At 39.9% G+C, this 14,927-nt stretch overlaps 1 protein-coding gene and 1 long non-coding RNA gene across 5 annotated transcripts in view; one reads left to right on the top strand and one right to left on the bottom strand.

Annotated features, from left to right (window-relative positions):
* Nucleotides 1–418: 418 nt before the first annotated feature.
* Nucleotides 419–12,519, bottom strand: LOC146497956 (ceramide synthase 2-like). Of its 3 annotated transcripts, none has more exons than XM_085141270.1 (13): nucleotides 12,358–12,519; nucleotides 11,556–11,730; nucleotides 10,280–10,397; nucleotides 9,216–9,334; nucleotides 8,967–9,024; nucleotides 8,756–8,806; nucleotides 7,655–7,747; nucleotides 7,123–7,251; nucleotides 6,437–6,546; nucleotides 6,163–6,316; nucleotides 5,780–5,882; nucleotides 2,107–2,209; nucleotides 419–1,621 (listed from the first exon to the last, which is right to left on the bottom strand). In XM_085141270.1, exons 2-13 carry the CDS (start codon nucleotides 11,720–11,722, stop codon nucleotides 1,549–1,551), a joined length of 1,278 nt encoding a protein of 425 aa, XP_084997396.1. In that variant the 5' UTR covers nucleotides 11,723–11,730; nucleotides 12,358–12,519; the 3' UTR covers nucleotides 419–1,548. The 3 variants fall into 3 exon arrangements, 2 of the variants coding, with proteins under 2 accessions (XP_084997396.1, XP_084997397.1); XM_085141271.1 differs by having other exon boundaries at nucleotides 12,387–12,519; XR_014870851.1 differs by lacking the exons at nucleotides 419–1,621; nucleotides 2,107–2,209 and adding an exon at nucleotides 6,006–6,094 and having other exon boundaries at nucleotides 5,772–5,882.
* The window catches only part of LOC146497955 (uncharacterized), a 13,948-nt gene continuing 11,527 nt past the window's right edge, over nucleotides 12,507–14,927 (top strand). For both annotated transcript variants that reach the window (XR_014870854.1, XR_014870853.1), the window contains exons 1-2: nucleotides 12,507–12,622; nucleotides 13,507–13,593. This is a non-coding gene — a long non-coding RNA (uncharacterized LOC146497955). The remainder of the gene's footprint in view (nucleotides 12,623–13,506; nucleotides 13,594–14,927) is intronic.

Here is a 14,927-nt window from a genome sequence, read left to right as displayed (position 1 = left end):
CAAAAAAAAAAAAGAAGTTTAGCTTATTTAAGAGCCTGCATACGCCATAATTATTACTGGGTTAACAGTTCACACAGGTCTTGTAGTTACCCATACGTAATCTAGCAGCTATATTGTGTAATGTGAAGGACCAGTGTTAGTTTTTCAAAAGGATTATTCAAGGATAGTGAAGGCGTGTGCTCGTAGTTGTCGATAATGTGGTTAATCTAGGACGTGCAACTTGAATAGCAACAGCATCTAAACATTGACACCAAAGATCAAATGTTAAGAGCAGAGGGGGAGAAAAGAGTTTTTCCTGGCTTGTCTTTTATCACATCTTCATTTCTTGTATTAGGAAACTTTTGATTCCTCAGTAAGCTACTTAGCTTCATGGTAGTAAGTAGGAAATATTAAGCAATTAAAGTTAGCATAACAATGGTTTTTCAAATGATATAAATCAATAAGCTGCACTTAAGAAGTAACCATAGGAAATTAAAATGCATCACTTAGTCTTACAGGTAAATATAAGTGACTTTTGAGCTTGTCCAGTCTGAATGATATGCTGTGCATCATCTACTAACAGAGCACTAACTTAGTAACTTATTTACAATAGCTCCACATCTTAATGAACACGTTTCTCTCATTGGTGTGACGCATCTGAAGAAATGTAAGAGGTTTTCTGCCTTCTGTTACTTTTGAGCACATTACCTTTAGCTGTGGACAGTATGCCATAGGCCTTGAGATTGTGGCCGTACTGTATGAATAATTAAATACATAAAAAAAAAGAAAAGGAAAAACTGAATGTCTACTTCAGAGTTTTTTCATCACACAGACTGTATCATATGACATTTTTTAAGCCTTACTGTACGGAGGATGAATGTGAACAGTGATGTCGGCTCTCTGGGCCGCGTCATGGTGGTTTGGAAATAAAAGCAAACATTATAATCACTTTATGCAGCATTTTGTCTTTTTCTTTCTTGGGTTTGTTTTTTTTCTTTGGTGAATATTGCATAGAAAATACTTGGACACTGAAAAAAATGCTTGTATGAAAGAATGAATGAGATGTTTTGGAAGTGCTCTGAGTACCTAAGTATAAGAACCAGTCCATTTACCATCATTTGCAGGTGCGACTAACTGACTCAAAATCCAAACTCAAAATGTAATACTATTACCTACATTCAATAACGCTTTGTTACTTTTTAAAAAAAAATTATAAATTCAATCCAGTAATATTATTTCAAAATAAAAATTAAAAACACAGGGTTGTTGTGTTGTTGGTTTACCCATAGACTAGAGATGAATCTGATGTGCTTTTGAAAAATATACTGGCCAACTTTATAATCTATTTTTTTCTTTTAATCATTCAGCTCATATTCACATCCTGATTAAGCTGAACTTTGGAAAAAATCTAAATATGGCACTAAATGTGTTACGATCACGTTTTCTTCCATTTTGATGTTTAATACATTTCAAAATAAGAGGTAAAAAAAGTTTTCTTCACATTTAAAAGAGTTTTATTCAATCTGATGGAACATTTTTAACGGCTCAGTAATCAGTGGCCCACACTGATTACAGAATCCTCCGCCTGATGTTGCGGGTGTGTCCACACTTGATGGCGCGTGGATGCAGACGAGCATAGCACCTAAGACGGATGACAGAAATGTTTAGATTAGCGAGATGAGTGATGACATCACTCACTGTTTCTGGAATCTGTAGATCGCTGCTTTACTGAGGGCTGTGATATGTATCTGCTAACACTCAACTTGGAGCCAAAGCTCTGGGAGAGCTTACTCCCAGTCAACCTAAAATGTGCCACTGAATTTGATTCTGCCAACTGCTCTTTGAAAGAGGAAAATTATTTAATCAGCCACTCAGTAATTATTTAGCCTTGCTAATAACGCATTTTTTCCTAAAGTCAAACCTCATGTGCATAAGGAGCAACTAAAGTTTTTACTTGTTCAGACCTTTCCCATGCACCCTGCAAAAAGATGAAATCAAGTGGAATCAGTTTTTAGCAATCCGCTCAAAACATTTTGATATTTTTATATCTTTTGAATTATCCCCTCACCTCTCTGAGAATGAGTTCAGTCTCGCTAATATTTGTGTGTGCTGGTTTTGTATACGTACTTGCGGCAGATTATCCTGTCACAGTTGTACTTCTGAGCCAGCTGCTTCAGTGATGGCTCAATGATGCCCCCTCTCAGACGCAGGACAAGGTGAGGGTTGGAATCTGAGAGAAAGACATGGGTATATAACCATCAATGCAACTTTAAAACATTAAACAAACAGCAGTTTTCTTCCATCGTGGTGAAATCCACCTTTTTGGATGCTATATTCTGACAGGGTGAGTCCATCCTCAAGCTGTTTCCCAGCAAAGAGCGTAAGACAGTAACTTAATGGTTACAGCTACTGTGGGCATGTACTACTACATGCACAGAGCTTTGTTAGTTACACCAATCCAGTTATAATGCAAGATGAATGTAGTAATACTGTGCACTGAGTTCAATTCCCAGACAAAAATGATCGTTTCAGAAGTTAAGGAGAAAAAAAGTTTATAAGCTTTCTGTTCACCAGCCGCTCAAACTCAGTGAGCAGAGCACTGTGAACAAGTTTTATCCAGTGCTTTGTTTTTAATCTGTCCTGCTGACACTGCTGCACAGAAGGAGTAACTAAGGTTGGGATGAAACTAACAGGTCGCAGATTAACTGCAAGTGTTTGCTATGATGAATGACACGAAATCAATTAACAGAAATACTTCAGAATTAGAAAGTACAATAAGAATGAAATAATAATTATTGAAAAAACAAATATAGAAGAAAAGAGGAAGAGAGGAAAGCGAGGACAATTAAGTTTCATGATTTAATCCAATTAAATGTTGTTTTTCAGAAATTCCTTCAACTTTATTCTACATATTTAATTTTGAATAGATTTAAACTAAATAGAAAAGAAGAAGTCCTGCTCTTAGTAGCATTGATAATATAAGAATTAAGTCAAACACTATTGATTATTACAATATGAGTCATCGACTGACTGTTAAGCCCACATGAGAAACAATAAAAGAGAGAAGTTGAGCTTTTTCTTGTGAACAAACTGAATGGATGTATTCGCCTGAATCACTTCTAGAGTGAATCCTTCTATCCACCCATCAGGAGCTACGGAGATTTTATTCCAAAACAAAGGGATCATGGAAAGACTTCCATCATAGACCATAATGTTTTTCGTCTCTTCTCCTGCTGGAACATTTATATCTATGTGTGCATTTAAAAAAACTCCTTCATGAGAGAGAGAGGTTTCACATAAAAGTGATATTATGGTCATTAAACATTTTTGCAATTCAAGTCTGTGGACCTCCTTAGTGTGGTTGTAGAAGCTGCCAGCAGATGGCGATGCACAACAGCGGTGAGAGTGACACTGTTTAATCTACAGTACTGTGTCTGTGAAGGTTCTCGGTCATCCAGGTCATCATAGTCTAAGGTGCTCGGAAAAACTCAGGAGTCTTCTCCAAGCACGGCATCCCAATGTACTTCAGACCCACAACACACTCAGACAAAAACTGGTTCACTCCAAAGACAAAATTCCTAAACACAAACTCAAAAATGTAGTGTATGCTGTGCAGTGCAGCGAAGAATGCCCAGACCTCTACATTGGAGAGACCAAACAGCCACTTCACAAACGCATGGCACAACATAGAAGAGCGACCTCCACAGGACAAGACTCGGCGGTGCTTCTCCATCTAAAGGACAAAGGTCACTCTTTCGAGGATGCCAGTGTTCACATTTTGGACAGTTTGAAAGAGGAGTGAAAGAAGCCATCTCTGTCCACTGTGAGCGACCATCTTCGAACAGAGGCGGTGGTTTACGACACCAACTGTCGGCCATCTATAATCCAGTTGCCTTCCCAGACACCTTAACGCCCACTCTCATCCTGGGTCATCTGACCTTACATGATAGGGTGGGGCCAGGTTTCACAATGAGCTCACCCGAAACCCTGGCTGATTGTGACCTACACCCGTCTTCACACCTTGGCTCGTGTAATTAGGTAGAGGATCATTAGGGGGTCCATGTCTCTCTTGGGGGGACACTCCCACAGGGCTTAAATCTGGGACTCTCCATTTGTCCCTAGAACTGAAGAAGCTTCTTGGATGAGAGGTGAAACGTCTTCAAGCAACTTAAAGAAGTCCAGACGCTTCTTAGACTACAGTACTGTGCAGAACTCTTTAGCCACCCTTACTTATTTGTGTAAAGTGATCCTGGAAAATTAACACAAACAGTTCTCCAAGATTTCTGAAGATCTTTCAAAGTTTTTGTGTTTATTTAAGACTCTTATTACTGTTCTATAAATCATTAAATCATTAAAAAGGCACCTAACCTAATGATGAATCAGTGACTGTATGAGATTTGATTTTTTTGTTATGATCATTGGGATGAACTAGTGTTGTGTCTACACAGCTTACCAACAAAATGGTTTTTAATTGTATTTTTTGCCACTTAAACACATAATTTGTTCCAATTTCTTTTATAGAATCTAAGAAAAATACATCTGGCACACAATGAAACACTATGAATCATGGACTGTCCTCCCCAGAGTCCGGGCCTCAACATTATTCAAGCAGTGTGGGATTTTTTACACAGAGAACAGTACAAAAGGCAGCGAACATCCAAAGAAGAACTTTGAATGCCCTTCAAGAGGTTTCAAGCAATAAACTTTTTCCTTCTATGAATTTTTTCCACTTCTGCGTAAACACTTTTGACTAAATGGCTGCACCTCAATCCCATCTTCCTAGGTGGCGGAAGACTTTTGCACAGCACTTTAATTCTACAGAATCACATACTGAAATATTTTTCAAAATCCATCCCTCCATCCATTTTCTTCCGCTTATCCGGGGCCGGGTCAGGGAGGCAGCAGCCCAAGAAGAGAGGCCCAGACCTTCCTCTCCCCAGCCACCTCCTCCAGCTTGTCCAGAGGAACACCAAGGCGTTCCCAGGCCAGCCGAGAGATATAATCTCTCCAGTGTGTCCTGGGTCTGCCCCGGGGCTTCCTCCCGGTGGGACAGGCCCGGAACACCTCACCCAGGAGGCGCCCAGGAGGCATCCTTGTCAGATGCCCGAACCACCTCAATTGGCTCCTTTCGATATGAGGAGCCAGTTGAAGTGGTTTTCAAAATCTTAAACAAAAAAAAGAAATAAAGGTAGAAAGACTAAATGATCATTTTATTTTCAGCATTTAAATGTAACAGTATTTTACAGTAATTAAAGAGCACTTCTATCTACGCATGAACATACATCAACCTGCTCTTTTGTTTTGATATTGGTTTATGTCCGTGTTAATAATCTCTGTTGTACTTTTAAATGTTTGCTTCGTGAGCCTAATAAATAAAAAGAAAACCGTGTGCAGTGAAGGCTACAGTGGACATTAGCAAGCACAAAACATTTCAAATGAAGGCTGCCGTCCCTCTTTAAAGACAGTGAATCATTATGGATCATTGTACAGCGTTACTGAGGCTGAGCTCAGGATTGTGCTTCCTGTGTGTAGCAGGGCGCTATGACGCCGGCTTTAAAGAGAATGTTTCCTGCTTCAGTTTCTCACAGTTAAAAGTGAAGGACAGTAGCATCATCTGACTCACAGACACCGCTCTGACTGAACACACCCAGTTCACATTAGTAAAGGAAAACAACAGACGGAGAACGTTTCTACTGAGCTTTACGCATTCTGTCCACCACAGACGACCTGTGGTTGGCCAGGTTGTTAAGGACACAGCTGTTGGTGAGCATAGACAGTTTGGAGTTAAGAGAGTCTTTACTTTTCTCCCAGTAACAGTCAACTCCTGGGTCCTTGTTCTCCTCTTTATCCTCCTCTTCCTCTTCAACCTCACTTTCTTCATCACTGCGTTCATCTTTTTCCAGCTGAGGAAGAAAACAGAAGGTTTCACACTACAAACTACGAAGAAGGTCCAAAAACAAATGAGTGAGTGACACTGATTTATTTTCTTGTGACCACAGGGCTGTGAATGAGGACATAAAGCTGACTGTGGTTCAGTTTTCTGGATGATCCCTGTCGTCCTTTTAATTGGACTCTTTGCTTGTTTGCATCAAGTGGTATCACGTAAGAAATAGAACTGCAAAACAATTGAAAACATGTCAGAGACATCTCGTGACGCACTATAGCTTCACTGCTCTTTCTCACCTCGCCTTTCAGGAACTTATAGACCATGCGCAAGATCAACTTGGCCCAGAAGATGTGCAGACCTTGCAGCACCATCAGCAGGATGTTAAAAAAGTAGTAGCCAGCAAAAGGCTCAAACACCTCCATGGACAGTACCAGGGTGGTGTGAATGATTCTGTAAGTAATCGAATAGCTAGAGTCAAGTTGCTGATGAGAGACTTCAAATTCATCCACACTTCTTTTACAGCTATCAAGCAATTTAACGACAAAAAAAGGAGATACAATTATCTCTTACTTGCTGGGAAAAATCACCAGCCGAGTCACGAGGAAGATCACAGCGAACATAACAAACAGGGTGTCACACGATCTCCCCCAGCCAGCGCCGTAGTTGAACATCTTTGCAGGCTGCAGAAATAATAACCGTGCAATAAAGTCACATAGCAAATCCCAACAATAGTGCTATGTGGATATGAGGATAATAAAATAACAAACTAAATGTTTTCAGAATGGGGAAAAACAGCTCAGTCTTTAAGTCAAGCAGAGAGCAGAACACTAAGAACGCCTGCTGTTTTCTCCTTTTCAGTGCAAAAATAAAAAGCATCAAGCAGCTCAGGTTTAGAAGCCTTATGTTATTCACAATTGTGTCTTTTGCACAGGTTAACAAAGGTCAGTCAGCACTGCTAGCTATCATGGCACAATCACAGGATCCTTCTGCTTCCTGCAGGCTACTGCAGAGGTCTTAGATAAATATTTTCTAAGAATAGCCTAAAGTGCAGTTTGAACTTCTGATTGTAGTTTGTACAGTCAGTTTTTCTCATTTCTTTCAATTTTCTACATTAATGTAGGACGTCTGGCCAAAGTGAATATTATATTTTTAAAGATTCCCGAGACATTTTTTCCTGCACATGTAAAAAAAAAAAAATGACAGTAAATGACCTTTATTTTACTTTTAGAGCATAAATAAAAGGATCTGCAGGTTACCTCTAGCAAGATGTCAGAGGAGTCATGGAGCAGCATGACCAAGGTGCCGATGCGAATGTAGTTGGCACAATAGGAGAAACTGAGCAGGAAGATGGTAGCCAAGTGGTGGACAACCTGTTCCTTAAAATCCTGCAAAGGCAAACATGCAGTGAGCAAAACAAAAGAACCATCAGATGTCAACAGAAGACAGTCACTCATTAACCATGTGCTGGTCAGGTTTCTCATTAAAGCAGAAGTGAAGTGAGAGAAACATGAAATGTGACCACAGTTAGACCAACATCATCCCAACAGCTAACTTCTGTAAAGGGCATCTGCTGTGTGAGAGAGGAAGAAATCTGGCAACGCACTCTGTGGTCGAGTGTGTGAAACACGCAACTCAGTCATCAGCAATCTGTATATAAACTCTGGCGTATCTAAAAGGGCAGTGCACGCGGTGAATCAGCTGCTTTCAATGCACAAGGGCTTCTGTTTAAATAAACACTTTGCTACGTGTCGCCGGGGCTGAACGCAGCCTGTTGTGTAACATCCCCACCTTCCTCTTGACATCCACAGAGATCCGAAGGAGCAGAGAGCCATAAAATCCCAGCTCCAGCATGTAGTACCAGTAGTGAGCTCTCTCCATGGGCTGAGGAGGACAAATATAAAGATGATTTTTTTTTATAAAATACCTGGCAGAACAGTAGGGAGCACTGCAGCCTACACAGGAACACCTGGAGGATTTGAAATGTATTTATAAGCTTTTCTGTTTAAGAAAGGAAGGGAAACTATCATGAATGATTCTAGCGTGTCGCTATCCTTGAATCTGAGCAACTCATTTTGTTTTTAGTCCCACTAGGCGGTATAATGGATCACTCTTTGCCTATAAACTACAATTAGATGGATTGAAACTATTCTCAGCCATGACGGTATTTTTATTTATTTTTTCATATATATATATATTTATCCTCATTGTCATTTGCAAAATAGCATTTTTTAAAGAGTATCAAAAGTACAATGGATGCCTACAGAGTGTGAAATTTCTCGTATGTGTGGCACGATGTGTGTTTTACTTTCCATTTTTAGAGATTTATATGCTTACTTTTAGAAACTTGTAAATGTAATTATCATAGACTTTTTATACACATAATTTATTATGTATTATTATTAGTAGTAGCAGTAAATATGAATATAAAATAGTTTAATTTTCTAAATATAGAACCAGGATGCGTTAAATATCAAACTAATGCAGTTGTAAAGTTAACGACCAAGCCAAATCAGTAACCGGGTAAATGTGTGGTTCTTTATAATAAGGCGTTAATTATCAGGGCCTCTAATTCTTGGCTTGTTTAGATTTATTTAAACCCATCTTGAGTAACTGAATATAATCAAACTTTTTCACTTCATTTCTGACATCATGGCACTATATAAATAACTTTAAATAACAATAAATAATAACTCTGCAGTATGAATGCCGTACATGAATTTACTGTATTGTGCTTTTTTACAGCTCCTCTGTAAAATAGGTGTAATTGGATTACTAATTTGTACACAAGATACACTTTCAACATAAATACTGAGACGTTCACAACAATTATTTTAATGGAGCACACTCTGTTTTACTAAAGTAGTCGTGTGGTGTATGTAATGTTTTCACCTGAAATGGATACTGCCTCCAACATTCCCTGAGGTCCCAGAACCACGGTTTCTGCACAGAAGGGGAAAAATTTAGAATAAACCTGAAGAGGTGGAAACGTATGAAAAGACAGAAATAACTTTCAGATTCAATTAATTTGTTTTCACTTACTTATTGTTTTAGCATCAATAGTAGGAGTAAAATGTCATTGCTATAAAATGTTGTCACTCACATCAACCAGGCAGGACAATCCAGCCACAAAAGCTGTGAGGTAGAAGAAGAACCTCCAACTGAAAGACAGCGACTGAGATGAGAAACTCTGGCCATTTAAAAAAGCACTTTAAAAAAAAGTTTTGGACCGTGTCAGAGTTCTTGCGAGCTTTTCCAGGATCGGTCATTGTGGAGGGTGGTGGAGGATCTTCTATTGAAGGAACTCATCAGTAACTGGACAATGACGGAGGCGTGGAGGGGAAATACTTACGCAGCTTCACCAAACTTCTTGGTTTTAGACGGCTTGTCTTGGCTCCTGCGACGCTTGAACCACGTCTCTATTTGTCTCTGCGTTTTGCGGCACGACAGCATCAAGCCTTCCATTTCACTCTGAAACAAAACACAGCACAGAATGAGTTGAGGTGGAGCAAGCGAAGCTCGAATGCAACGTGTTCGTACTGTTCTTTTAAAACGTACTTTAAGAAGTTTGTAGTGCAGTAAAAGTAAGTGCGACATGCAGGCTTCGATTTATTTCTCCTGTTCAAACCCATTTGAATATATTTGACATAATTTTTGACTATATTTATTTTATTATTTCTTATTAATGTTTACATATGTAGCATTCATTTCTTTGTTTAGTGAAATTTGTTTAAATAATCTTGATCACATGTTCATTTTGCTTTCCAAAAACAAAATAAACTTAGTCAGAAACTTTCTATATGTATCTAAACAGTATTTTAAAAGTTATAACCTGTTACTATATTGTACATAACAAAGTCATAAAAAACAACGTGATATTTACATATCATTCTTTATATGCCTACAGTGGAAACAATGGCAGAGAGAAGCATAGTTTTAAATAGCTCTATACAGCATTATTAACATGTTGACCTTCAGATCAATCTACAGGGGTCAGAGGTCAAATGTGACCTGATATTTCAAGTCTTTGTCTATATGTTAAAAGAACACACCACACTTGTAAGAATCATAGTTTCTAAGTTATGAGGCTTTTTGTCAGTTTTCAGCCAATAAGTCGTTAAGCTGACCCTCCATATTTTTCAGTCTTTAGAGCGAAAGCAAATGTCTGCTGGACTCATTTCTATTTAGCCAGAAGCCTGTGAAAGGTCACAAGATGACCTTGTGGGGTTGTGTGTTTAATGCTGTGGGGGAAAGGGAAAACAAAGTGCCTTTACACACAAATTTAACTTTCAAATGAAAACACTCTGGAAAACACGCCAGTTTAATCATTTGAAAAACACCTGACTTTAAAAAAAAATACGAATTCAAAGACTAAGCCACGTGTTTGCATGCGTGCAGAGGCCTGCTCAGGCTCACCTGTGTCGGCTCTCTCCTGTTCTGGATGTAAAACGACTCCAGATTCGGCGATGGTGCAGCGGTCACTTGAAATCTATTCTTCACCCCAAGACACCTGGCCATGGGTGGGGCAACAAACCTGAGGGCAGAGAGAACAAAAGGTATCTTAGAAAGAGGACGGGGGATACTCGGGGTAGCAGTCACTGTTTAGCTGTAAATAGAGCACTGGGTGACCAGCGTGTGACTGCGCTTACATATGAATGCATTGTATTACCACTCACTTAGCAACACAACAGTTAAAAAACATTAGGTTAAAGCCTGTGAAGGTTCTCAGTCATCCAGGTCATCGTAGTCAAAGGAGCTTGCAAAGAAAAGCGTCTGGACTTCTTTAAGTTACTTGAAGACGTTTCACCTCTCATCCGAGAAGCTTCTTCAGTTCTAAGGTCAAATGGTGGAGAGTCCCAGATATAAACCTAGTGGGAGTGTCCCCCCACAGAGGGACAAAAGGACCCCCTGATGATCCTCTAATCGCCTGAGCCAAGGTGTGGAACTGGGTGTGGGTCCCAATCAGCCAGAGTTTCGGGTTTATATCTGGGACTCTCCACCATTTGACCTTAGAACTGAAGAAGCTTCTCGGATGAGAGGTGAAACGTCTTCAAGTAACTTAAAGAAGTCCAGACGCTTTTCTTTGCAAGCTCCTTTGATTAGGTTAAAGCATTGTTACAAACCTGCAAACAAGGCTGCTTTTATTAGTTAATCATAGCCATGCATGATTTTTTTTCCACTCCAGGAACATGAGATCATTTGACAATCACATGACATCTTAAGTATGATTAACAAGCAATTTGAGTCTCTTGACGCGTCTTCTGCTTGTTTGCTCACAGCTAATATGTTAAATTACCTTCATTTAGGTTTGAACATCTCTAATTTTCTCCCTCATTTCATTTCTGTTTATCTTCCTCTCTAGTTTCCAGAGTCTTTCTCCCCCCATGCTAACAATGCCAGCTCCACTCACCAAAAACACAAAAACACCTGCTCACTGTCCCACAGCTCAGATCCTCTTACAAAGTCCTCTCTATTGATACCGTGGATGCTTGGCTATAGGCAGCAAATGCGGTGCGACTCCTTTTTTCCCCAGTGGTGACAACGACCTCATATGATTGCTGTATTTTCGAAAAGACTTGTAAGTGCTGTTTCAGCTTCAGTGGAGTGAAATGTTTGTGTGCTCTGCTGCAGACCCTTCACTATCTCAAACACTCACTCACCCATTTCAAAACAAAGAAGGCTTGTGTGCTACCTTTCAAACATGTAGCGGAGGGCTACGAAGCCGAGGGCGAGGGGCAGAGCGATGAGAAGGTCCAGGGGTCTGGGGCGGTTGGAGTCCCCCATTTGCTCCATGTCTCTCCAGGTCACACCAGGAGGAAGCCAGTAGTCCTCCTTCCATAAATCAGGCAGCAGCTCCATGTTTTTTTCTGATGCACAGGTGAAGAAGAATAAGAGAACATGGTGGACAGAACAAAATAAGAATAGATTAGATTTACTGTCATTTAAAGGTGTATAACTCAAACTGTGAAATTAAACACAATCTGACATCTAATCTGAAGGGCGAATAATATACAATATACAACACACACACATAGACACAAATGCACAAACCAATTATGATATGTACAGTACACATTAGAGGTTTCCACAGTTAAGCTTGAGCGCAAACAAACATGAATTCATCCAGGTATAACAGCAGGTGAGGTGTCACGTGAGAGAGACAGCAGCTACAACAAGAAGAGAACTATGTTGGTGCATCCTAAGCATCCTATGATCCTACATCTGTCACCTCAACTACAATATGTTATCAAAAATTAACAATAATACTAACTCTTAAATAAATAAAAATGTCCCACAATAAGAAAATTCCTGTCCTACAAGATCAGAATTAATGATCCTAACAACCATAAAGCACGGGTCAGGTGAATAACGATCTCTTTTAAACAAAGTGCAGAGAAATAGCCGACTGCACTTCAGTTGGTTGTTTCCATGGATAAACGCAGTAAGCTGCAACGAGACCGCCGAAAGAAACGGGATCCAGAGCAGAAACCTACCGACCAGGACCTCCGTGTGAATTACAAACCGAATTAATGAGGCAGGAATCTGAAAGAAAATCCAGCTTAAACCGAGATTTCAGGCTGAGCCCTGCGTGGCTGACGATGCGCCGTGGTGCTCCTGTGTCCTGAAGACGACAGCAGATCCGAGCCGCTCGGTCATCATCGATCTGCAACGGTTGTTAAGTCAGACGGGGTTTTAAAAAAAAATGAAGCGGGAAAGGAAGCTGTGGGACAACCCTCAAAAGTAAAAGCCCTCGGAAGAGTACGTTGTAGCTTTTAGTAGTTTATTTACTTAGTTTTAGTTTCCCCCTGATAAATGTATATGAATATAGAGTAAATAAAGAAATATCACTTCCTTCTCTCTCTTTAAGCCCAAACTGAAAACTTACTTGTTCAAAATAGCTTATCGCACGTAACCTCTTCACTCTACTATTTGAAATTTGTTTTATGTCTTATGCTTTTATGATTGTGTAAACTGTTTGCTTTTATGTAGCTTTTATTATTCTGCCTGTCTACAATGCATTGAGTGTTTTGAAAGACGCTTTCAAATAAAATGTATTATTTATTTATTTTAAATATCATTTTAATTAATGTAAGCATATTCTATTAACACCTCTTGCTTTTTGACCTGTATCCAGCCAAATACAGTCAGGTCGTGGTAGGTTCAAAAATGTAGCAGTGAACCTTTATTGTGAAGACTTCCGGTCTGCTCTGTCTGTCTGAATGATTGATAGCTGCGGGGGGACTGACGCACCAGGGGCGTCTCCGGCTCAGGGGGAATGATTCACAGTGTGAAGTGGGCTCTGTGGTTACCTTTTAGGTTATAGTGGGTGGGCAGACTATTGCTGAATGCTTGCTACAATTTAAGCAGAAGGATAAGTGGTTAATAGCTGGGAAAGCAGGGATAGGCCTATTTTCAGTGTGCATGGTCTTTAACATATCAGGCCTTATAGTTGTTAACCTGTCATGATGTTCTACTATATAACCATTATATGAATAACACAAACTGGGGCAACCATGGCACAAAAGCTGTGATCTATTCCATCTCATTACACTTTGTTTTACTGTAAAAACTGTTTGATTAAATCCTTGATTGAATATCATGGATGGGAAACATGCCTGATTACATTTCCCTCTACTCCTTAGTAGATTATTCTCATGGCAGACTTCTCCCGGGTCACCAGCTCTCTCTGGGAAAGCAGCTCCAGAAACCCATAGCAACGAGCTTCGAAGGTAAGCACACCTCTCTGCACAGGCTGGCAGGCAAACCTTTTGAACTTTTACCCTTAAGAAAACTCAGGACAACTTTATGGTTCACTTCTTCCAAAGCCACACTGTGGTCCTCCTCACACTGTCCTCCTCCACATTCAAGCACTGCAGACAACACTCCTCATGTCCCAAGATTAGCAGATAACATCAGCACTGTTATGCAAATGTGCCGATCTTTATTGCCAAACAGCTCAGCCGGGGAGCTGTTTGGCAATAAGCTTGTGCATGACACACTAGAATTGTGTGCGTCACGCCTCAGGCATATAGGTGCAATATTCGGTCACATACAGGTAAAAGGTGTTTAAATGACTTGTGTTCTGGCAGTAAGGGGAGAGTTTGTGTACATGTGCAGCAGACAAATTACTATGATTTGCATGTGGCTGGGTGTGGGCTGTCCTTCACTGAAGTGTATGAGTGTATGTATAACACCAGTGTACTTGTGTTACTCGTGTTAATGCAATATTAGTAATATCTCTTTGTGGAGCTGCACTCCAAAGACTTAATTCCCCCTTTTTAGGAGTTCAAATATTTCCATTATGTAAATATTTAAAAGTTAAGCTTTAGGTGTCAACTGTCAAACAAAGAAATGAATGTAAATCAGTGGGAATCCTGGTACACGCAGGTTTGTTTTTCTGTGTATTTCATGTTTGCATATTCAGGAAGGTTTGATCTGATCTGCATTTAGTTGGTATGTTCTTGAGCTGGAAAAAGGGACAGCTGCTAAAAGGTCAGACGTGAAATATATTAAAATGAGAGTCAGTCATATCACCTGAGCCAGATTTGAGGCAATGTTTTGTGTGTGTGATCCAGACGTATTTGCATGTTTGTGTGCATGTGCACATGTGTTTTTCGGCAGACAGTCTGTGAGACGGTGAAGGGAACTGAATGCCTTTTTTGTGTTGGCACGGAAGTAAATTGTCAGAACTCAGTGAAGCAAAATCTGTCGAGCTCAGTTCGACACTAATGAGGTTGGGGTTGTTATACAGTGTTTCCAACCATCTGTTGGACTTCACTGGACTGTTTTGGTCAGGTTAGAGAAGTCTGACTGCACTCTTTGTGCTAAATCTCTAACAAGTTCCCCACTGAGTAATTAAGGCAGCTATATTGACTAATAAAATGCTGTGAGCAGTTCAGTTCAGGGAGATTCCAGCTGTACATCTCAGCTCTGTTCTCTGGATTTGGCTCAGTGGTACTTTGAACTAAAAGCTAAAAGCACTGGACGAGATCATATATGCAGTAGCATCTTAGTTTAATATGTTTCCAATGTTTCCAACTTTTTCACTCTCCAAAAGACATGG

The sequence above is a fragment of the Neolamprologus multifasciatus genome, chromosome 18, assembly GCF_963576455.1.
Source record: "Neolamprologus multifasciatus chromosome 18, fNeoMul1.2, whole genome shotgun sequence".
Taxonomy (NCBI): Eukaryota; Metazoa; Chordata; class Actinopteri; order Cichliformes; family Cichlidae; genus Neolamprologus; species Neolamprologus multifasciatus.
Note: the sequence above shows the minus strand (reverse complement) of the source record. Positions and strands in the feature narration are given on the sequence as shown.